This window comes from Fukomys damarensis, unplaced genomic scaffold (assembly GCF_012274545.1).
Source record: "Fukomys damarensis isolate Sample0158 unplaced genomic scaffold, DMR_v1.0_HiC HiC_scaffold_8, whole genome shotgun sequence".
Lineage (NCBI taxonomy): Eukaryota > Metazoa > Chordata > Mammalia > Rodentia > Bathyergidae > Fukomys > Fukomys damarensis.
Genome location: NW_022900920.1, coordinates 15,375,266 through 15,400,249, shown reverse-complemented (window position 1 = coordinate 15,400,249; position 24,984 = coordinate 15,375,266). Strand labels below are relative to the sequence as shown.

The 24,984-nt window shown below is 38.6% G+C and overlaps 2 protein-coding genes across 2 annotated transcripts in view; one reads left to right on the top strand and one right to left on the bottom strand.

Annotated features, from left to right (window-relative positions):
- The window catches only part of Ikzf5 (IKAROS family zinc finger 5), a 15,895-nt gene extending 7,092 nt beyond the window's left edge, over positions 1–8,803 (bottom strand). Inside the window, exons 1-2 of the mRNA XM_010635263.3 lie at positions 8,693–8,803; positions 7,079–7,227 (exon numbers count right to left, since the gene is read on the bottom strand). The gene's annotated coding sequence lies outside the window, so the exon portion shown is untranslated. The remainder of the gene's footprint in view (positions 1–7,078; positions 7,228–8,692) is intronic.
- A 136-nt stretch (positions 8,804–8,939) lies between these two features.
- Acadsb (acyl-CoA dehydrogenase short/branched chain) overlaps positions 8,940–24,984 on the top strand; it is a 35,682-nt gene continuing 19,637 nt past the window's right edge. Inside the window, exon 1 of the mRNA XM_010635255.3 lies at positions 8,940–9,069. Coding sequence (XP_010633557.1) covers positions 9,028–9,069 — 42 coding nt within the window. The 5' untranslated portion in view covers positions 8,940–9,027. The remainder of the gene's footprint in view (positions 9,070–24,984) is intronic.

Here is a 24,984-nt window from a genome sequence, read left to right as displayed (position 1 = left end):
CTGACCACTTTTTTTTTTTTTTTTTTTAGTTTTGTGAGACAAGGTCTTGCTATTAGTTCAGACTGGCCTTGAACTCATGAAGATCCTCTTGTCAGCACCCCAAGACAATAGGCTATTGTTGACCTTTTTGTTTTAGCCATCCTGGTGGGAGTGTGGCAGTATCACACCGATTAGTTTACATTCTTCAAAGGCTGGGATATATCTCAGTGACGCCATTCCTGTCTGGCAAGCACAAGGTCCTGAGTTTCATCCCCCATACCAGGGGAAAAAAAAGTTTATATTCTTCAAGGTTAATGAAGTTAAAGCTGGGCATGGTGGCCCATGCCTGTAATCCCAGCACTTGGGAGGCTGAGGCAGGAGGATTGATGTGAATTTGAGACCAGCCTGGGCTACATAGTGAGTTCCAGGTCAGTCTGGACTACATAGTGAGACCCTGTCTCAAAAAACCAAAAAAACCAACCAAACAAAAAAGATTAATGAAGTTATATACTTTTTAATATGTTAATTAACCACTTAGATAACTTCTTTTCAGTAACATCCAAAGGTTTTGCTCAATTTTTTCCATTGGGTTGTCTGAAGTTTTTCCAATATGTAAAAAAAATTTTTTTCTTTTCTTGTTTTCTTTCTAGTACTAGAGATCAAACCCAGGGGCACTCTACCACTGAGGTATATATCCCTATCTCTTTTTTAAAGTTTTGAGACAAGGTCTTGCTAAATTCCCCAGGCTGACAAACTTGTAATCTTCCTGCCTCAGCCTCCCAGGAAACTGGCCTTACAAGTATGTGCCATCACACACTGACTGTAAGATTCTTTACATTATGAATATGAGTCTTTTATTAGATATGTGCATTTCAAGTACTTTCTTCCACTCTGGTTTCAACATAATGGTAATTTTATTTATTTATTTTTTCCGGTACTGGGGATCGAAGTCAGGACCTTACACTTGCAGGCAGGTTGTGGCACCACTGAGCTAAATCCCTGGCACATAATGGTAACTTTTAACAAACATAAATTTTAATGTAGTCCATTTTACCAATTTTCCTCTTTACATTTAGGGTAGTGTCCCACTGAACAAATCCTTGTCTTTATCTTCTTGAAAATGTCCTTTGATAGTTCTTTCTAAAAAGTTAAGTATTTTTTACCTTTCATATTTTGTCCATAATTTAGTTTTGTGTATGATATGAGGTAATTGTCAAAACATATTTTTTTCCAAGAAGATATCCAGTTGTCTTAGCAATGTACAGTTAACCAGGCTTTCTCCACTATCATCTTTCTAAATCAGGTGTTATATTCATGTAGCTGTACTTCTGGATTCTCTACTGTGTTCCACTGGCCTGTCTATCCTGGCAGCCATACACCATTGAGTTTTTGTTGTTTTTTTTTTGTACGGGGGATTGAACTTGTGCCCTTGTGCTTACAAGGCAGGCAGTGGAACCACTGAGCCAAACCCTGGTCCCCATTCAGTTTTACTAAGTCATTATCTTAGTAATTTAGGTTTATGGTTTTATTTTTCATTTTAAAACATATGTCCTATTTAGCTTACATTTTAAGTGGCAGAACTGTGGGGCTGAAGCATGAAGGGATTTCACCAAAGCACGTTTCCCAGTTTACAAAAACTTGACCAATCCTTTAAGAATTAAAATTCTACCCTTTGACTTAACTAGAAATCTACTGGAAATATACAAACCTTTGACTATGCCAAGACTATGGATCATTATACTTTACAAGAACACCCATGATATCTTTAGGAACTAATGAAAGACAATTCTTATTTTATTTTATGTTTACTAGCCCCAAAATAATTTTATTTTCACATTTCTTATTTTCTTCTTTTCTTACATCTAACCTGTTCTTTATTCTAAATACATTTAGCCAAATAAGAATCTACAGGTGACTGAATTCTCAATGCAACATTTGGGAGTAGTTCCTTTCTCCTCAGAAGCTTCCAGGAGTTTAAAAAAAAATTATTACTATCTTGTTTCACTGTTTTCTACAAAGTCAAGGCTATCAAAAGTCTATTCTGTGTATGAATAGAGTATTTTGGTATCCAATCAAACTCAGTAGATTTAGAATCTGAACAGAAAGAGATCGTATCTCAGCCTTAGTTTCCTATTTTAAAGACTAGGACAGTAGTAACAACTTGTATATGTAGTAGTACAACCACTATGGAAATCAGTATGGAGAGTCTCAAAAAAATAAAACATAGAAATGCCATTTGACTTAGTTATTCCCCTTCTAGAAATTTTTCCAAAAAAGTTACAGACATCATATTACAGAGATACATGACCCATATTTATAGCAGCATAATTTGTAAGTGTTAAATCATGGAAACAGTTTATATTCCCAGCAATACATGAATGGATAAAGAAAATGTGGTATTTATACTCAATGGAATACTACTCTGCCTTAAACAACTTGAGGCATTTGTGGGCCTTGAGACCATAACATTAAGTAAAATAAATCAGACACACAAGCTTAAAAATACTGTATGGTTCCTCTTATATGAAAAATCCAAAATATAAAGAGCAAAATAAAAGATAATAATAAGTAGGGAAATCTTTTTCATATGGAAAGGGAAATGAGTTGGAGAGGGGAGGGAGGAAAAGGAAAGCAGATGGGAAAAAGCAAAAACTGAAGGGAAAAAATGGAAATAGAGCTTTCACAAACGGAAAAGTTGCAAGAAGCAGGGAGGGAGGGATAGAGGGTAAAAAAAATGGAGATGTGATATACAGATATATCTATATATCTATCTCAACTCCCCAAGATAAATGTAATTATTATGTATTGCAAACATGTACTAATAAAAATAGTGATACCTGGCAGTGCTATTTTAAGTTTTATAACTTTAGTATACACAAAATTTCACAACATGTACAGTGTATGGTAAACTTTCACTCAATCCTATCTTTACAATAAGTGTTGCAGCAAAAAAATATACCTTGGATTAAAAATTCCTATCTTAAAATTTTTTTCTATAAGTTCATCAGTTTGAAGAATATATTAACATCCACTTGCTCTTTAATTCAATGAAATGAACAGGAACCATCTTAGTTTCATTAATTCATATATCCCAATTTATAATTTCCTAACTCCATCTGCAATTTCTCAAATTTATCTTTCATTTTACTTTTAGGTCATCTCTTTAAATCACTTACTTTAGTCTCGCTCAGCTTTCTCAATTTCATGGATCACTGTTGCCTTTTGAACAAGAATATTTCAGTTTTTTCCTATCCTACCATGTTTACTTGAACGGATTCTCTGGTATTATATTACTTTTTTTTGTGACTATAATTGATTCTGCTGATTATTTGTCCTTTAATTTTTGACCTTTGGCTAGAAAACATGACCTACTCACCCCCAATGAAAAAGATGATCAAGAATAAGATCTGGGGGGGTCAAGGATTTAGCTCAGTGGTTCTACCACCTGCCTCACAAGCACAAAATCCCGAGTTCAATCCCCAGAACCAAAACAAAAAAATAATAAGATCTGGGAAAACATTTTTAAAATTTTAAGAAGTGTAAGGCCTGCCTTGCAAGTGTAAGGTCCCAGTACCAAAAAAAAAAAAAAAAAAAAAGAATTGTAAGGCCCTATCAATTGTCTGTGTTCTAATTATAAAGTATAACTAAGAACAAAATCCCTGTTGGGTATGGTAGCACAAACCTGTAACTGCAGTACTCTGGAAGGCTGAGGCAGAAGAACTCCAAGTTTGAGCCCAGCCTGGTCAATTCAGCAAGACTTTATCTCAAAACAAAACAAAAGGCTGGGAATATAGCTCAGTGTGAAGGCTGTGGGTTCAATCCTCAGTGCCACACACATGCATACACACAACAATCCTAGTATTCACATTGTGATTTATCATCACAGTTTCTAAGAAAACGGATAATGTTCCCTGATAGTACTTTGTTAAGCTTCAAGAAGCAAGATAAACCTTACCAAATCTTGATTAAAAAGTGTAACACCATTATAGTATAACATGTGACAAAGCAGTAAAAACACCTAAGACTGTCAGTAAGCAAGCAGAAGAAAATGATATTTTTATACATGCATCTCAACTTTAAAAACATAAATGAACCCAATTACAGAGGATAGCTGACATATTTTGACAATCTTGGCTATTATCACATTGTCACATTGTAAATTTCACTGTGTTCTCTGCCATAAATTGTATGCTGCTTTTCAGTTATGCATGATGGATTAAAAAAATTTTTAAAGGATTCCAATGAAATAAGGGAAGATAACATTGTAAACACGAAAGCTCTTCATAAATTAGAATTTCACATATACAATATGGTTACAACCTTACATATCCTGTATTACCTATGCCATGCATAGCTAGGTGTCCTGAGAAGTACTTGGAGAGATTTCAGCAGGGCAACGGACCCACACAAATGGAAGGTGCATAAATCCAAGTGGAGAGTTTGGCTCAAACCCAGCTTTCTCCAGCATAACTCAGTATTTTTAAGTACTGTTATAAAAAGAAAATGTAGACTTTTCTAACGAAACCCTCTTCCTGTGCTTTATAATCATCAGTCTCAGAACTTAAAAGTTTAATGTAAGAATTTCACAAATTAACTAATGCTGCTAAGGAACTAATAATCTTAAATCCTTTGCAAACATAAAATAAATGCGGCATCTAGGATTCAAGCAAGAGCAGATAGAAAACATTTGAAAAAACTACATCTGGACTGAATATGTAAAACAGTACAACAACTATTTACGTGCAGTAAGTACAAATAATCTAGAGATAGTTTAAAGAATACAGAAGAATCAGGTGTGGTGGCACATACTTGTAGTCTGAGCTACTACAGAGGCTGAGGCAGAATTGCTTGAGCCCAGGAATCTAAGATCAGCTTGGGCAACACAGCAAGAGCCCCTTTCAAGAAATAGACAAAAATATCCCCTCAAATGCAGACAACATAGGAGGATTGTATAGGTTATATGAAAATGTTATTCCATTTTGTAGAAGGAATTTGGCATCCTCAGATTTTGCTATCTGCAAGGGGGCCTGGAATGAATCCTCCATGAATAATGAGGGACAACTTATATACTTCATGAAATCAGAAAACTCTAATTTGTTTCAATGGTATCTTTTCAACTGGCCATGAACACAAAACCTTGGAGCTTCTAAACCAAAAAATTACACAAAATTTCCATGTGTAAAATAATGTCATCAGAAAAAGAAGCATATTTAAACATTCTCCGATATACAGATTTAGGTATACTCTTCCTGATATTGCTAGACTGTTTGTGTCCCTTAAAATTCATGTATTGAAATCCTAATCCCTGCCAAGCATAGTGGTGCATGTTTATAATTCTAGTATTTGGGAGGCTGAGGTGGAAGGATCACAGCAAGTCTGAGGCCACCCTATGCTACACAGTGAGTTCAAGGCTAGACTGAACTATGTAGGGAGACCTGTCTCAAAAAAAGAAAGAAAAGGAAATCCTAACCCTTAACATGATGGCATTTGAAAGTGGGGCCTCTGGGAGGGTTGAGCAAGAGCAGAGCCCTCTGAATGGGATTAGTGCCCTTATAAAAAGAAAACAGAGCTTCTTCTCTGCTGTCTGCCAAACAGGATGTAACCAGGAAACAGGCCCTCACCAGATCCTGGACCTAGTGAGGTTAAATTTCCTAGCCCCAGAACTATAAAAAAAGAAATGTTCGTTTAAACCTTCCAGTCTATGGCAATCTGTTATAAAAGCCAGGGCTAAAATGGTATCTAATTATATTAACCAAAGAAAATAATTATTCCCAACTCTTACCATTATCATTTCTTATGATTTAGCAAAATTCCCAAGCCCTTCCTGTGATTACTCTGATTAAAGTTAAACTAAATTGGGCTAGGGATATGTAGGGACAGAGCATTTGCCTACCATATATGAAGCCCTGCATTTGATCCCCAGCATCACAAAAATTAAAGAAAATTAAGCTGAGACTAGTACGCAATTCCCTCAAGTATATGTATACCCATCTATATAAAACTGGCTACATATACCTAAATTATGTTTATGCCAATATATTCAAGGCTCAAATGCTTTTACCATAAAAAAAAAACAATTTTTTTAATTTTCTTTTTTTTTTGGAGACAGCCTCACCATGTAGCCCAGAATCTTGCTATGCAGCTCGAGTTCGAAGTGATTCTCCTGGCTCAGTCTCCTGAGTGGTGCAACTACAGGCATGCAACACCACACTTGGCTGGTTTTCAAATTTAGGGCTCAAAATAAACACTTTTCTAAAGCATTTTGACTAAGCCAAAGGAGGAAAAGATATTTAAGAATTAAATTTTGATATCCCAAAAGAACATGAAAATCTCTTTCCCTTCAAGCAAGTAATTTAAGCTATTCTCCAGCTTTCCTGTCACTCATATGAAGTCCTCTGATCTTTCTTCATTAGTCTCATATTATAAATAAGAAATCAATATATGTGTATATACATATATGTACCTATTTACATTTATATATGCACGCGTGCATGCACACACACACACACACAGAACCTCTTAAACAGGAGCTATTTAAAAGAGATATCAAAATGTGAATTAGAAGGCAATCACAACTACCCATATGAAATAGCTAAGAATCAGAGAAGAGCTCTTTAACCTACTTCCTCCAAACTATAGAAGAATTTTGCGAACAACATTACTAGGGAATGGTAGGGCATACTTCATTCATCCAGTATTTTTTGAAAAGTGTCTAAAGGTTACTAACCATAAGGAAGAATACTTAGAAACCAAATTATTTATACAGTAATTTAATATGGAGATTAGGCAGGCCTATACACATAAAATGATTACTGTTTAATATCAAAGTCAGATAGCCTAATAATTATGCTCACTGAAAGATTTACTCTCCAAGAGTACTTATAAGGAGTGCTGATAAATGAGACTTGGTGTGTTTACCGTTAACATGGACCGTCAAAAAATAACTGGAACACATTTCCCGATTTCATAACTGTCAAAAACTTTTTGAAGGCAAAAAGGGACACTGTGATGAGGCTGAGAAATGAGAAAATCATAATATAAAAATAAAACATAAATAAAACCACATTGGAAGAAATCCCAAAGAATTATACAATCTAACCTTTTCACCCCAAATCAGTTCCACCTTTTTCTTGCCACTCCAACATTGATGAAATGTAGAGTAAGAGAAATTTTCTCTGGAGACACAGCAAGGGACTCCAAAAGGCCATGGAGGGAATTTCAACTAAAATTCAAAAGCCACAGAAAAGTCTGCAAAGAAAAACACAACACAAATCAAAACCTTATTAGTATCTACAGGTGTAAAAAAATAAAAACAACTTGTGCTGATCTTACCATTTCCATTACCTGAAAAAAAAGACCAAGCTGGCAAAGAACAAAGCAACAGCCTCACTTTAGCAGAACTCAACGGGATCACCAACGAATAACGTGCACTTGAATGACTATTGTTTTTTCACCAGCAATTTCTCAAAATTTTATTTTTGGCAGTTCTAAGTGTCTCTAAATTTAAGATACTGAATTCATTTGACACAGTATATTTTTCTAAAAGGGCCAGGCTTAGTACTGCTGAACAGCTTTAGATGCATAAATCAATGAATTAGCCCTGCATTTGGGAAACAGTTTCATGGAAAGGGTTTTCTTTAAAACATCAAACACCCAACAAGGGAACATTTGATCTCCATCTTCATTATCCTCTATCTCAGTACAGAACAGTTTTCTGAGGACATTCTGGACTATAGGAGAAAAGAACACCAACCACCTCAATTCAGAGTAAGGCTCTTCCAAGAATATACTGTATTAATCTCTGTTCAGAGACATGACATAAAACAGAATTAAACAGAATTTAAAAATTGTTAGTCTAGATGCTAAAAAAGTTGTTTTAAATTATTTTTCTTATAAACTTAATTTCCTGAGATCTCCCAATCTAAAATGCTTTTATGTCTCCTTCTGCTTGTCACTCCTCTTTCACGTTTTGATGTGCATATTAAGGGGTCAATAAATGGACGACGGTGATAATTGGCAGCTATAATCAGTTAACTTCAGAACTACAGTTACTCAAGCACTCACCAGGTGCTTGGTTGCACGCGCTCCAGACACTTTATCAGAGACTTAAACCTCGAATTAACCTCAATTGTTCCTTACTGCACTGTCCTCCTGAAACCTCACATATTTCCAAAATTAGAGAGCACATGCTGCAAACGTGGATCCTGCCAAGATCATGAAATAAAAGGAAGAAGGATTTAAAAGTCCTCCCAAACTGCAGCCCAGGACCAGCATTAGGAAGCATCTTCACTAGGATTCAGAGTGACATCCTCACTAGGATTCGGAAAACCTAGGACACCTGCGCCCGAGTTGACCCCCAGCCCCTAGGACCCCAGGAAGATGCAAACCGCAGAGCATCCTGCAGCCACCTGTCAGAGCCCCAGGCAGGCTTCCCACCCCGGAGCCTCCAAGCGCCTGCCCCTCGGCGCCGACCCACCTGCGCCGCTCTCCCGGGCTCCGGCGGCCACAAGAACCAACGCCCTCCGCACTCGGATCTGGAAGGTCTCACCTCGTTACCGGGCCCACTAACCCGTGGTGCACAAGCCTCCACTGGGTCCGAGGCTCGGGCGGGGTCAGCCGGCCGCGGCAGTCCCAGTTCTCACCTTCCCCTGCTCCTTCTATCCACCCAGCTCAACCGTGGCACTGCCGCCCGAGCCGGCAGCCTGCTACTTACCTCCTGACAACCGCACCGAGTATTCCCGACCACCTTGTTCAACGCCGCTGTCGTCGCCGCCGCTCCCGCCGTCTTCGTCACCGTTGCAGCCGCCACCGCCATGTTTGTTGTGTCTCCGGCTTTCTTCCCGCCCCTCTGCCCTGCTCAAATCTCGCGTGAGCAAGACATCGGGCGCTAGCGGCGGTGAAGGTTACTTGTCTCTCTGGCTGTTCCGTAGGCACGAGGAGGGTGTGAGGGGCGGGTGCCAATGGGCGGGACCCGGCTCCGCCTACCTCCAGCTCTGGAGAGCGCTCGGGAGCAGCCAGCCTGGCAAAGATACCTGACCCGCGGCTGGTATGGAACGACTCCCCGTTAGGTTGCTGCGCGGCAGCGGAATGGTGAGTTCTTGGCGAGCCCTTTGGGGGTTCGGAACAACCTTGACCCGCAGCGTCGTCGCCGGTGAAGCCTTTTCCTAACGGGCCAGGCACTACAGCTGAGCCCCGCTGGACGTCCTGGGCTCCGCGCCTCCCTGCGTCTGCCAGGCCGGTCTCCTCGGCCCCTTCACCCGAGGGCCGCCTTTCTAGGCTGCGGCTGAGTTGGCTTCTGCATTTGATTAGGGAAGGCTGGGGAACGACAGATGGTGGGAAGGTGATAGGGGGCTGATCAAGCACCCCCTAAGCCTTATCGGCCAGATGTCCTCTGCAAGTTACTGGGTCCTGAAAGCCCTCGAGTCTCAGATCCCTGAAGCATTTTGCAAAGATGTCACCTCTCCGATGCTTTAACCGACCTTTCCCCAATGATTACACGTCCCCTCACACACGAGAAAATCCCAAAAGATTGCTAAACTAATAACAGGCACATGTAGATTCCACAACATCACTGTACGCAGCGAGTGCAGGCTCTTCAGGGGCGAGTGGCTCTGTGGTCTGGGTTTGGGGAAATTTATATGGTCATGGGTTATCCTTAGGATGGATGGTCTAGGATGTTTATTCTTTGAGTTATTTCTCATTTACCTATTGCCTGTTTTAAGTTAAATTTGCGCATTTAGTGGGTTCAAGCAAAACTATCAACAAGGTTAAATATGTATTATTTATATATATTTAAAGTTTAGAGATAAGGTACCTAAGTAATAGTACTGTTTCTTTGAGAATGAAATTATTTGATGTAACTTTTGGAATTTATAGATTTATAGTATCAGAAGAAAAACACAGTCCAAATTTATAGACTTAAACGATCCTTGGGATTCCTAGGAATTTAGGAGAAACCCAAAATGAAAGCAGTCCTAGGGAGTAAAAGGCACAGGTAACCACTGGCAACTCATTCTATCTTGAGACTGCAGTTTCCTCAAAGCTACGGTTTCCTCAAAACTACAGTGGGTTTTTGTTGTTGTGAGGTATTTTGTTGTTATTTTGTTTTGTTATTTATTTATTTATTTATTTATTTACTGGAGTTTTTTTGTACTGAGCTACATTCCTAGCTCTTTTTTTCTTTTTTCTTTTGAGACAGTTTCTGTCTAAGTTGCCCAGGCTGGGCTGGAGTTTTGAGATCCTGCTGTCTTAGTTTCCCAAACCACTGGGATTACAGGCATGCACCACAATCCCCAGTTAGGACCAGTTTTTTAAAACAATAGTTTTGCAGTCTTTTTTACCTGTCTTTATTTCTTCTATTCTACCTCCAGGGCTGAGTATCTTCTGTGGGAGGATCTGTACTACAGTCCAGGGGAGCCCATTCTGGCTCCTCTTTCTCAGCGCTTCCTGTTGTATGTACTTAATTCTGCTCCCTAAATTTGCACAAACTTTTGGGTCTTTAGCCTTGAAGCAGGATCATTATTGGCGTATTAAACATCCCTATCCCTTTATTGAAAGCTTCCAGGACCCTCAACATTTGGTACCCTTGCTTTCATGAGTGTAAGTACTTCATAGGGAATTTTCCCTATGTGAACCTTCCCTTTGCATTTATTTTCGAGAGTTAAAGGTTCTTGGCCTCCTGCTTTAGTCTCCGCACCCTCAAGCAAAGCTCTTTATCTCACATTAGAGATAATTAATGCTATTTGTTTTACAAGCTTGGGGTAAGAAAATTAGTAAAAATCCTGTCAGTGTGTTATAAAGAAACAGAAATATGTTCTCATAATTACTGCTTAAAACTTTTGTAATTGTTGGTTAATAATGTAACAAAGAAGATTTTCTGGACTTCACACTTTGACTGTTTTAGAACCAACTTTTATAGAATGGACTCTTCTACTCTTCGTGGTTGTGTGTTCTTAGTGGTTTTATTTATTTTGCTTCTGAAATCTCTTAATTCTCAGGAACAACCTAAGACATGCGAGTTTAATCTTGCAGATGCAAAGATTGCTGAACAAAGATTAAATTCTTTGCGAAAAGCTAGAAAAAGTCATAGAACTGGAATTAAAACTCCAATCTAATTATAATCCTAACCTTCACAAACTATGGCCATGCCTACTTCAAAGATATCAGAGAATTTTTTTTGTTTGGATTTTTTTGTTTTATTCACTCCTTCATAGTTTTAGAGCTCCTTTACATAAATTAGCATATGTAACTGATTGAATGTTGACTATAGCAGTGTAATTAAGATGTAAGGCTGAGCATGGTGGTACAAGCCTATAATACTAGCACTTCCCTATAATCCCCATACTTAGAGACCGAGGCAAGAGGATGATGGAGAGTTCAAGGTCAGCCTGGGCTATATAGTGAGTTCAAGGGCAGCCAGGACAACATAGTGAGACCCTGTCTCAACTCCTCCCCACCCCCCAAAAAAGAATGTGAATTCTGCAGCCAGGCTGCTTGGGACTGAATCCAAGTACTGTTATTTCCTAGTGGCATAACCTTGAATTTAATCTTTTTGGATCTCAGTTTTCTAATCTGAAAAATGAGAAGAATAATAGTAGCTATTCCATGGGATTGTTGTGAAGAGTAATTGAGTTCATATGTTCATGTAAGGTACTTAGAATAGCACTCAGCACATAGCTTTCAGTAAATATTAGCTCTTACTGCTATGCATTATGCATTGTTTACTTTGGTAAAAATAATAAGAGCTAAAAACCCTACCTTCAAAGAGTTTTTCTTTGATTGATGAGTTTAGAAGTATAACTGATCACATACCATTTTGACATAGAACAGATCCTAAGTGGTCTGCAATAGCCCTGAGTTCAGAGAAGAGGACAATGAGTAAGACCACTGTGGGACAGACAGGCTCTTTGAAGGTGATTTGAGGATGTAGGAGGCAGAAGAGAGAGGACATTGAGGAAAAGAGGAATGAAGCTTTAGGAGGAATTTGGGAGTCTTATTTTAGGGTGTAGAGAACAATTGAAGATTTAGAGCTTTAGAGATGCTTAATCAGAGATAAAGTATAGTTGGTTTTCTGTGGTGACGCATAACATGGGAAGCAGATCAATGCACATTAAGGCTAGTTTTGATCCCTATTAGAAGCAAAAGGAGAGACAGAATTTATTGAAAACTTACTGTAGACTGGGGACACATTCTTTCTGTGAGTCCTATAAAGTAGGTCTTAGTGGCTTCAGTTTTGTGGAACTCAGAAATAATGTCCAGTATTTCTAGGTCACATAGCAGCAGTAGCATTCAGCCCTCTTCTGCCTTCCTTGAAAGTCACTTGTTACTGCAGATGGATTAAAATTGTCCATTTTGTTTGAACAACACAGTTAGTAGAGAATTGGACCTTTTAATCAACCTGTGCTTCTAAATAATTTTTAGTCATCTTGATGTTTTTAAGAAGTTATGCTTGTAAAATGTCTTTAAGATAGTGTCACTTAATCCTCAAAAGGATCGCCTGCCAGATAGCAGTTGCCAAAGTAGGTATTAATCCCATTGTAATGCAGAGATATTAGAAAGTGGGATCGCAGGGGTACTGTCTTGCTGGGTGGATTAATGCTATTTTTGTAAGAGTGGCTTCCTAATCAAAGTACAAAGTCAACTCCTGCCCTTTTACCTTTTGCCATGAGATTATGCAACAAAAAAGGCTCTCAGCACATCATATTGTCTTGAGCTTGTTCTTGGCAGCCTCCAGAACTGTGAGGAAATAGGTTGCTATTCTTTTTTTTGGGGGGGTACTTAGGATCGAACTCGGGTCCTTGTGCTTGTGAGGCAGGCGGTGGAACCACTGAGCTAAATCCCCAGCCCAGATTGCTATTCTTTATAAATTGCCCTGCCTGTGTCATTCTGTTATAGAAAAACAAACTGGATTAATCAGAGGGAAATAAATTATTCACATGTGATAAGAGAGAAATCATATTACAGAATGTAGAATCAGCCTCCTTGAGTTTAAATTCTTTCTACCACCTCTTTCCCCGATGATTTAGACAAGTAATTTCTCTACTCTTCCATTTCTTTTTTCGCAAAGTGGGGAAACAGCAGTATTAAGTTAAATGTTCAGGGCTTAGGACAGTTCCTAACATGCAGTATTCAGTAAATACCAGCAAAATCCATTAGTAATCGTTTCCAGAGGAAAGGACAGTGTGTGTTTGCTTTATGCAGAGTACTTAGAGAAGTCTTGGGATTGTAAGTTTACAGGGTCCTTCATAGCAAGGAAATTACATTTTTAATGTAATTAAAATAGGCTATATGTTTTTAAAATGATTTGGATAGTAGAAGATAGCAAATTGCTAACGCTAAGTAAATAGTGTGGGCAGATATGTTTATAGGAGATGGGGTTTGAATTGACCATCCAAAGAAAGAATGGCTTAGGTTTTTGGGAAAATCAGCATAGGAGTAGAGCCTCCAGGCCAACATGTATGTGACAAGATGTATAGGTAGGGAAATGCTCTGCTTGATTAAAAAATATGTCAAACTGCTGATATCTTCACTTATGTGAGCTCCTTCCTACTGCCCCCCCCAACCCCACACTGCTGAATTCCATGCAAAGGACTCTCTTCTGCCAGGCCTACATACCACTGAATTCAGGGACTGGGAACACACTTTTTGTGAAGCTGAGCAACTCAGACACATGATCACTGGGAGTGAGGAAGACAGTCCACATCAGTGTCTACAGAGGCTGTTTCCTGCAGCCTTTAGAGACGCCTGGAATCCTGAGTCAGATTAAAACTTGGCAAGCAAGATTATTGCTTTGACCTGGGGGTAGAAGGGGCACAGTTAAATTTTAACATTGAACACATGGACTTAACAGCTACAGTGTTTCTTCCGACAACTGCAGAATATACAGTATTCTCTGCAGCTCGTGGAATAGTCTCTAAAATAGACCATATTAGGCTATAAGGCATGTTTAAATAAAATTTTTAAAAATTGGAATAGTCTTTTGCATCCTATCAGATCACACCAGAATGAAACTAGAAACCACTGGAACTATACAAACACATGGAAATTAAATAATACATTATTGAATAATCAGTGAATCACAGAAGAAGTGAGGGAAAAAATATTTTAATTCCTCAAATCAAACATCAATGACAGTACGACATACCAGAATCTGTGGGATACAAATAAAACAGTTCAAAGACGGAGGTTTGTATCTGTGAGTGCTTACATTAGAAAAAATACAGTATTACTAAATAAATAACCAATCATGCATCTCATGGTCCTGGAAAAACAAGAAGAATACAAGTCTAAAACATACAGGGAAAGAAATTGTAAAGAGTAGAGTGGAAATCAATGAAATTGAGACTAAAACACAATATAAAAGACTAAAAAGTATTCTGGAAGCTGGTTAGTAAATGGATCTGGAAATCATAGCTGCAAATATAGTTGCTAATCAAAGCCAAGATAGATAGGGGGCATCCATGGGAAAGTGAAAAAAGGACAAGTCTGAGCCTTTGGAGTAGAGCACAGATTATTCTCGGTGAATTTTAAAAGAAATTTTAGCTTCTTTGCTAAAGACTTAGTAGCCTATTAGAGGAGGATTTATGATGGATACAACGTACTCAGAATCATGCAGCCAGAGAAGAAAAAAGATATTAAAGTACAAACGTACAAGGAGAAGTTGTGCCTCATGAAGTAAAAAAAATATGACAGTAAGGGTGAAGACCCTGTGTCTTGAGACGTGCAAGGCACACAGGAGCTGGCTCTTAAAGCTGCTGCAAGACAAGTGGAAGCCGGTTGTGCTGCTTCCAACTTCTCCTTTCACTCAATTCAGTTTCTTCCTGGCCCAGGATTCATTGGGCAACTCTGGTCTGGAATGCTTGTCTCTTGACTCTATTGTATTGTTTCTGCTGTATAACCTGTCTTTCCTGAAAAGAAATGTGGATCAAAGACATTCCCAGTACCTGGTAAGGTATTCGGCCCAAATATTCACACAATTAAAAAATTAAGTTCAGAGCCAGGGATTTAGCTCAGAGGTTCTGCTGCCTGCCTTGCAAATGCAAAGTCCTGAGTTCAATCCCCGGTACAAAAAAAAAATTAAGTTCTGTAATAATTGTGTATTTTAAGATTTCTTGGGAAATAGAGAAAAGTGAACATCATTTCTGTACACTGGTAATCTGGGGATGAGAATTTGTTGGTTTGGGAAATATCATACAGAAAACAAACATCTTTATGTTGATTCCCAGACACTGTGCCCTGTTTGGTTTGTTTAGACCTCTTGCAAGGCATTCACTGTTATTCTTCTAGAAGGTGAATGCATTGTTAGAAACTCCTGTAGACCAGAATGAGGAGCCAGAGACTTGTGGAGTAGATGTTACATTTTTGGTAGTTTGGGAAAAGACAAAAAACAGACACCACTGTTTATGGAGAAAGGAAGCAAAGACTCTGGGGTAGAAGATTTATAGTTGGATCTGGAGATTTGAAAACAGGAAAATGATCAATATAAAATCTAGAATGAGGTGTACAGTCAGATCTCAAAGTACATGTTCTGGATATGGTCAGAATTCGATAAAAGTACTACATAGAAGATTGAAACTCCTTTCAACAATTGGAAGCACAGAAAAGAATACTGCATAGTTTATTATACAGTGGTCTCCCTAGAACTGTGTCCTAAGACACCCCGACCCGTGGATGCTTGAAATTGGAGATAGTGTTAAACTCTATATGTGCTGTTTTTTTCTTATACATATATACCTTTTATAAACTTTTTCCTTTTTACTTACAGAAAGCACTTTAGAGCTTGTCTTCAGTGTATCCAAATTGCCAGCCTCAGTATTCTTGTACATTGGGCCATTGTTAAGTAAATAAGTATAACTTGAACATGAGCACTGTGATTCACAAAACCTAGCCTGGCAGTAGAGAATACCATACTAAAAAACAATACAAGTACTGATGCAACAACAGTAAATCCTACTTGATGCTGCTGTTCCTCTTCTTCCCTTATATTCTTGCTTCACTACAAAGGAAACATGCTGCCTTGTCAGCGGTCTACCTCTGCCTAAAGGTATAGGGAGGATGTGGCCAGTGGAATTTCAACAGTTGACTGACCATCTCTGTGGTCAGTTATGGCTGTCTCTGTGCCATATCCAAGTTGTATATTTAATGTTGTCCCAGAAACCTACAGAACTATTTATATGCTATAGAAATCCTTATATTTCATGCAGCAAAAAAAGTCATGAAAATCACTGTTATCTTTTTGATTTGGTTAATCAACCTAAGGCAACAGCAGATGCTGAGCATAATTGAGCATATTGGTATTTGACCTTGTGTTTATTATATAAAAATCAGCCTGAAGGACTTTCCTCTGTTGGTCAACAAATACCTGAGATAATCAAGTTGAAGAGAGATGGTTGGTTTATCTTGGCTTATAGTTTTAAAGGGTCAAGTCTGTTCCATGGTTAGACCCATTGCTTGTAAGCTTCTGATAAGGGTGCTGTATGGCAGTGTAGGGAGCTTACGGCAGAGCATAAATGCTCACCTCATGGCCAAGGAACAAAGAAGAAAAAGAAGAAGGAGCTGGATCCCACTGTCGCCTTTAGGACCATATCCCCAATGACCTAAAGACTTTCTTCTGGCTTCCACCTTTTAAAAGGTCCACTGAAGTACAATGAAAGATGTAGAAAGGAAACAAGGGAAATTCTGATTTTTAAATTGAATTATATTCCATTATGGGAAAGGGAAAAAAAACTTCTTGTGCACTCAGTGCCTCACCTGTAGCCAGAGCCTGGGAATTAAATGAGAGAGAGAGAGAGAGAATATAAAACAAACACACTAATGGGAGTGTAAGGTCATATACATATTAGTACCTAGCAACTTAAGTGATTAAAGTTGAAGGGTTACACAATAATACACCTATTTCCAAAAAGGATGATAGCTATTGGGTAGTAGGAAGAAAATGTTCAAATAAGAAGAGGAAAAAGGGAGGGAGGAAGGGAAAGGGACAGAAAGGAAAAAGAAAAAATGGGAAAAATGGAAACAAAGCTTTTGTAAATAAAAAAGGGAAGAAGAATTGAAGGGAGGGAGAGGAATGGGGGGAAAGGAAGAATCAAGATATATCGTGTACAGGTACAAACTCCCTGTGATGAATGTGATCATTTTGTATATCAAAAGTGTACCAATAAAATTAATTTTAAAAAATAGTACCCCTTCTCCATAGTTAAACTTCCTAGGATTTTAGCTATCTGCAGTAAGCTGTGGTCCAAAAATATTAAATGGAGAATTCCAGAAATAAACAACTTGTACGTTTTACATTGCATGTTATTCTGAGTGGTGTGATGACTCTCATGCCTTCATGACTCATTGTGCCCATAATGTGAGTCCTCTTTTTGTCAAGGATGTATGCATGCATATACTCTCTGTTAACAGCCTATTAAATCTGACCATCATATTGCAGTGCTTTGTTCAAATCAGCTTTATTTCACTATTTACTAATGGCCCCAAGCACAAGAATGGTGATTTGAAGGAAGAACAAGGTATAAAACATGGAAGGACAGAATATATTCATTCTTGAGGTACTATTCTTGGGGTCAGGGGGCTGGAAATTAATCCCTCTAGGATAAAGGAGGGGCTACTGTATTCCTAATTAGGAGAAAAGGAAGGAAATAGACACATCTGCACACATCTATAGAAAGCAAAAATAGGTCTCTTCAAAAAAGGAGAAATGGGTTTTTAGGAAACCAGTTGATAGGGAAATTTTCCATGTTTGCCTATACAATTATGAGCACTCTTTCCACCTCATTAGGCCATAAAAGTTCAGGAGAGGTTTATGGTAGTCCCATTTCCCAGAGGTGACTGCTTCTAGTTAGACAAGGAAAGCTCCTGGAAAGCCTTTTTGCTGCATATGTTGACTCTCAGATGTCTTAAGGTTAAAATGATCCTTCTGCCAATGTTGGGCTTCCAAGGTGGTCCCCCAGTGTGACACTGGTTCCACAAATGATCACCTGTCACCTGCTGAAGGATGTCTGGATTGCTTTCTACATTTAATGAATAAAGCTGCTATGAACACGTGTGCATGTTTTCAATTTAAGTTGTAGGATGGGTTAAGCTTTCATTCTCCAAAGTCATGCATGTAATAGTAAAAAAAAATATTCAGTAATACACATTATAGCACAGTGAGTAAGACATTATTGAGGCTATCATGTAGGTACGGGACCACTTTGGCAGGATCTTGCTAAGTAGGAGGAGAGATTGGGTTTAGCTCTGAATGCAGTATAGGCAAGTGGGACTTTACAGCCACAGAACTGTGTGTGTGTGTGTGTGTGTGTGTGTGTGTGTGTTACCAGGAGAAAGTGGGGGGTGTCAGATGACAGAAAATGACTGAAGAGAAAAACACCAGGAGTAAAATTCTAGACCAACTGACCTATGTCTTTCTTTACAATTCCATGGCCTGAGGGTTTGTTCTTACTGTGGATCTTAGCAAGCTCAGCATCATATAACTTTTTTTTTCTTAGTGAGTCAAGAACTTTCACCTTCTTACTTATGGTTTCTCCTTGGCCCCTAGCCAGATTGCCAGCATCATTCCTTCGGTACAGTATGGCCTGTATGATGTAAACTAAGAGTTGTCTGAATTCAAATCAATCTCTGCCATAGAATGACAGTTAATCTGATAACTTAGTAGTAGATGTCAAGGTGATGATGGATTGGCAAATCCAGCTATACAAAGGGATGACCCACAGTCCTTTATGGACAGAGTGAGATGGCATGAGCTTTCATAATGACACTGAGAATGACACACAATTTAAAATGTTTAAATTGTTTATTTCTGGGATTTTTTCATTTAAAACTTTTGACAACTAAAACCACAGAAAGCAAAATCACAGAAAAGGGGGAACTACTGTAAATGATTTTTAGGAAAGATGAATGGATCTAAAGAATAGGCAATAACCTAGGGCAAAATCCTGAGGCTGTCAATATGGTGTCACTCTAGTCCAGTGGTGATGAACCTATGGCATTTGAGCTACGGCAGGCTGTACCATCGAAAGAAAGCTCTAAAAGGTTCACCATAACTGCTGTAGTCTTTTTCCAGTTAATCTCTGGTGAGGTTATGAGGGTGGTGTGAGAAGGACCAAACATTTCCTTTTGGGAGAACATACTTTGTCACATATGGCAACATTCTCAAAAAGTCCCTTTCTGCCCTTCAGGAGAGAGGATTTTTTTGTTTTGTTTTGTTTTTTGGTACCGGGGATCGAACTCGGGTCCTTGCACTTGCAAGACAGGCCACCGAACCGCTGAGTTAAATCCCCAGCCCAAGGAGAGAGAGTTTAAATGGAGCATGGCAGTCAGACCTCAAGGCTGCTTCTTTAAAGTACCATTTTTAGGGTGTCTTTTTCCGAGCACCAGCATTGAAAACCCTGTCTTATCACCATTTCAGTCTGGGCAAGTTCACTTGAGATTTGGACAGCAAAAAGAAAAGACACAGAACTGTGGACTGGATTAGACATCTTTACTTGACTGCTCCGCTGTAGTCCATCTGTTTGGCAGCTGTTGTGGCCCCTATCCACTGTACACTCACAGCAGTCCTTGGCCGCTTAGCTTAGTCTCCCATTCACACAGCAGACCTCTGCTTCGTAGTGTACATTTATCCCCAAATGCACTAAAGGTGGCCTTGTGCCAATAACGACCTTAGTTATATAAGTCATTTACACCCACCAGCATCAGCCTTGGCTACAGAAGTTATTTATATTGGGGTATCAGGAGATGAGCCTGCACTGGAGCACTGTTGACACCGAGCCCACTGTCTCCCAGATACCCTTCACATCATAGCCTGAATCACAGTACAGTGCTGCCATCTTGCACTTTCTCAGTTACCTACACAGCCCTGATTTAAATCTCAGCAAAACTTCTTTTGCAGACACTAATAATGTAGTTGATGGATGTTCCCAAAATACCAGTTTCTTTATTTTCATTACGTGTCATTCTATTCAGCAATCAGGTCCTTAAGAAATCCACAAAATGAGCCAGGAATAGTGGCATATTCCCGTAATCCCAACCACTCTAGGAAGGTGACATTGGAGGGCTGCAAATTTGAGCCCAGCCTGGGGAATTTAAATTAGTAAATGCTTGTCTCAAACTGAAAAAATAATTTTTTAAAAAAGAGGTAGAGATATAACTCAGTGAAAAGACCCTATGTTCAATTCTTAATAACACACACACACACACACACACACACAAATGCATATGTTTTTTTTTCTCTTTTTTAAGTATCCTATATGTTGGGCCAGGGATTTAGCTCAGTGGTTCTGCCACCTGCCTCGCAAGCACAAGGACCTGAGTTCAATCCCTGGTACCACAAAAAAAAAAAAAAAAAAAAAAAAAGACTCCTATATGTCATGCTGAGTAACATAATCCAAAACTTACTTTTAGCCTTTTAAAGGTAAACTCACTTCAAAATCCCAAAGTCTATATGATTCTGGAAATTATACATACTTTACAAGTTTTTTAACATTAAAAAATTTTATTAAATATTTCTAACATAGGAAAGTGAGGAACTAATATAACTGGCACCCATATAAACATAACTCATTTTTGCTACAAGTTTATTTTTATTTGTTTACTTATTTTTACTTTTTTTTTTTTTTTGGTACCAGGGAGCAAACTTGGGACCTTGTGCTTACCAGGCAGGCAGTGGAACCACTGAGCTAAATCCCCAGCCCTACAATTTTATTTTTAAACAAAATAAGAGTGGCAACAAAACCCCCAATATTCCACCCTTTCCTCAGAGGTAACCATAATACTAGAGATGATATATATACTTTTACTTCATGTCTTTAAAATTTTGCTATATCTGTATGCACCCATAAAAATATACGCATACTACTATTAGTGTTTTGACGTGTACATTAAATGCTGCCATTCTGAACAACTCCTTTTGCATGTTGCTGTTTTTATTCAATATTTTCAAGATTTCTCCATATTGATACATGTAGCCCCCTGTTTAACTACTATAAAATATTTCTCCTGAATCAGTATGACAATTTATGCATTCCATTGTTGATAGATAATTGAATTTAAGATGTTTTCTCTTTGCATGTATCTATTTGTGCATAGGAACTAAAGTAGAATTGTTAGGTCTTACCATAAATATGTTCGTCTGTTTTGTACTTCTGTCATAGAAGCCTATAGACTGGGTAGTTTATAAACAGATATTTATTTCTCATAGTTCTGGAGGCTAGGAAGTCCAAAGTCAGGGTGCCAGCATGTTCTGTTGTCTGGTGAGGACTTTTTTGCTGAGGCCACTATGTCCTCACACAACAAAATACAAAAGGGCAGTGAGCTGAATGCTGCATGGAGTCTCTTTTACAACTGCCTTCATTCTATTTGTGAGGGAGGAGCACTCATGGCCAGATCACCTTTAAATGACCCTACTTGTTAATACCACGATATTAGCCATGAAGCTTCAACGGCTGAATTTTGGAGGGGACATGTTCTAACCATAGCATATATCTACCTCCCTGTCACTAAATTGTCCAGGGTGATTACACCATACTTATGCATTCAATTTATACAGTAAAACTTCTTCTCCCTTTCCCCACGCTCCCCTCACCTTTAGGGTCTACTAGGGAAAGGGGCTGCAGAAGGAGAGTGAGGAATATTATAGACCTGGAAAGAGTGGGAGGAAAGCAGGGCACAGCCAGCTCCTGGTAATCAGGGGCAAGAGCGTTTGCAGGAGGAAGAATTTACAGAGCAGTATTTCCTTGTGTCAGAGCATAGTGAAGGGTGATAACTAATACATTGGCAATACCTGACAGGTTCAGCAAAAGATGTACCAGAACAATCCGTGGTCAAGGGTTTATATTTTTGTGCCACGAATGAAGCATATACAGCAATCTAGTCAAGTTCATAGACCTTTTTCAAAAGGTTTTAAAATGTATAAAATAAAAGATTATAAAGGAAATCAATTATAATAGAACAATTAGAAAAAGAATTTTGAATTTGATGTAGTAATATGTGCTTCTTAAATAACATCAGACAACTCTCTAATAGCTACTGCAGCTTTGGAATAGTGACAAGCACAAACAATATCAAGATATTGGCTCTAACTCTAGTATAAAAATAGCTGTAATTTCTTGTAATACTATTAAAATTTGTTCCACATTTATTGAAAGAAATGTTGCATTTCATTTTTATTTGATTTTTATTTATTTATTTGTTTATTTATTTGGGGGGTGTTGAGACAGGGTCTCACTGTGCAGTTCAGGCTGGCTTTGAACTCACTATGTAGCTGACACTGGCCTCAAACTCACAGTGATCCTCCTGCCTCAGCTTCCCAAGTGCTTGATTACAGGCATGCGCCACCACACCTGGAAGTACTGCAGTTCAGTTAGAAATTAATGACATAAAGATGTAATTGTGCACCCATCCAAGTTCATGGCCTTTATTTTTCTGTCCACAGGGGCATAACAGGCTCCAGGTTTGATCTTCAACACTACTAAGTGCAACAAAATGCTGGTCAGTTGCATAGGAAACAGATCAGACTCAAACTCTGAGAAGTATCTGGCAAGGCATAAATAACTTATTCCATTCAAGTAGCAGTTGCTGCTGTATACAAAAAATGTGATGATGTGGTACAATGGCTATAACTGTGGAAAATCATTTTGATGGAGTGGACACCAAAGCTGCAATGGCTGCGGTTGACACGGAAGGGCAAGGGACATTAGAAAATCAACGTGGAAGCCTTGGCGATACAGTTCAAGGCAAGAAAAGGACGACTGTCCTTTATTAAAGACTATCATATTACAAGTAAAGGTGGTTTTTTTTGGCCAAAAAGGAGTACTGTCTCATTGCTCAAGCTAAAAATGATTTCATTCACTTAGCATATGCTGTGTTATGCTGAACGTCTTCAATAATCTCACTCTGTGACTATGTATCATTTTATAATTTTTACAAGTCAGTTTGCCTCTGTTCTCTTGTCTGTAAACCTAATTACCATTCATTGGCTAGTCGTACTTTTGTCAGTACCAGCAGTGAGACTAGGGAACTTTTGCCAGGCTCGGTGGCACACATCTGTAATCTCAGCTACTCAGGAGGCTAAAATAAGAGAATTGCAAGTTCAAGGCCAGCCTGGACAATTTAGTGGAACCCTGTCTTAAAAAAGTAAAAAGGACTGGGATGCAGCTCACTGTGCAGTCCATGGGTTAAATGCCCAGTATCACCAGAGACAGAGTCAGAGACAGAGAAACAAAGAAAGAAGAAGAAAAGACGAAGGGGGGAGGGGAGGGGAAGGGAAGAGGGAGAGACGCTAAGGGCTCATTATTGTGTCAGCAGGAAAAATTGTTATAATTGTTATACTTATTGTCTTCTGAAGTTTCTTTCTTTAAAGAGCAACTTTCTTGTTAGAAAATGTAGGTACAAAAATAATACATTTAATAAGAGACAAAGTAATTCTTTAGTGGGTTTAGTCAAGTAAGTAATCTTGCCCTAGAAATAAGAATAATCCTGATTTGTATTACATGTTTTGGGACAGACAGGCATTTTGTGGAGATTAGTCGGCTCTTTTTTTAATCCATTGCAGTATCAGCTTGTATTGAGGACCCGTGTCCGTCCAAGGCTCTATGAGCAGCGTTGAATGTAACTGCTCCCACACTTACTTCTTACTTGCATTCCTTCTCTCTGTGCTGCTTTCTTCATACCAGCTGCTACCATTTTCCCTGAGCACCCTTCTATCTCGCACTACTCCTTTACTTGTTATTTATTTATTTAACTTTTTACATTTTCCTGTCTCCTACTGCTCATGCCTCTCCTTTGTTTTTTTTGAGTCCTGTTTTCCTATCCCAACTTTGTTGATTTTGGGGAGTTGTTTGTTTGTTTGTTTGAGACACAGTCTCACTGTGTATTCTAGGACAGGCTTGAACTCTTTGTAACCCAAACTGACCTTGAGCTCATGATCCTCTGGCCTCCCACATGCTGGGATTACAGGAATGTGGCCTAGTTCCAACTGTCTTTTAATAGAGAGAGAGAGAAAAAAAAAAGACTTTGTGAAGCTTTCTCCTTAATTCTCTGCGTACCATTTCTGAAAACAGTAATAAAAAAATTTTTAATGAAAATGAAAACACATATGGGGTGATCAAAATATATGATCAATGTTTACATTTTTTAAATGGATTTCAGGAAAAGATACATTACCATTAATCACCTTCAAAATATTCCCCCTTGCTTCAAACACACTTTCTGAAACAGTTCTGAAAGTTCTCTTGCGTGAGTGTCTTTATAAGGTATGATCAGAAATATAGTGAATGCTGCTGGCCAAGGAAAAGACAGTTTTATAACAATGTTACAGTGTGTCTTTTCCCCCAGAACTGACACTTTGAGACTTCTTGCTCTTCCCCAAAGTCAAGGTGAAGGGTAAGTATTTTGAGTCAGTGTAGGACATGAAGGCAGCCTCAACAGCACAACTAAAGATACAAAATAGGGTTTTCAGAATTGCTTCACAAAGTGGCAAAATGATGGGATAAGTGTGTTCAAAGTAAGGGGGAATATTTGAGGCAGTTAAACACAGTGTGTCTTTTACTATGTAATAAGTTTAAAAAATTTTTTTAAACATTCACCATATCTTTCAATCACATGTTGCAGTCATATTATTAACATTTGTTGAGCTCTTTCTCTATAGTAGATGCTATGCTAAACCTTTATATGGATGGTTTTACTGATCCTCACTAAACCCCAAAAGATTGTTCGCTTTTTGCAGGTAAGGAAACTGAAATTCTGAGATATTTTAGCTGAGAAGTTAAAAATAATTTTATCTCCTCCAAAACAAAAAAAGAAGCAGGGAGAGAGTGAAGAGGGAAAGGAATGAAGGAGGGAGGAAGGGAGGAAGAAAGGAAGGGAAGGAAATGCCCAAGATCACATAGCTATTAAATTTGATACTTACTTTATTTTGAGACAGGGTCTCACCATGTAGTTCAGGCTGGCCTTGAACTCACTGTGTAGCCCAGGCTGACCTCAAACTTGTAGTGATGCTCCTGCCTCAGC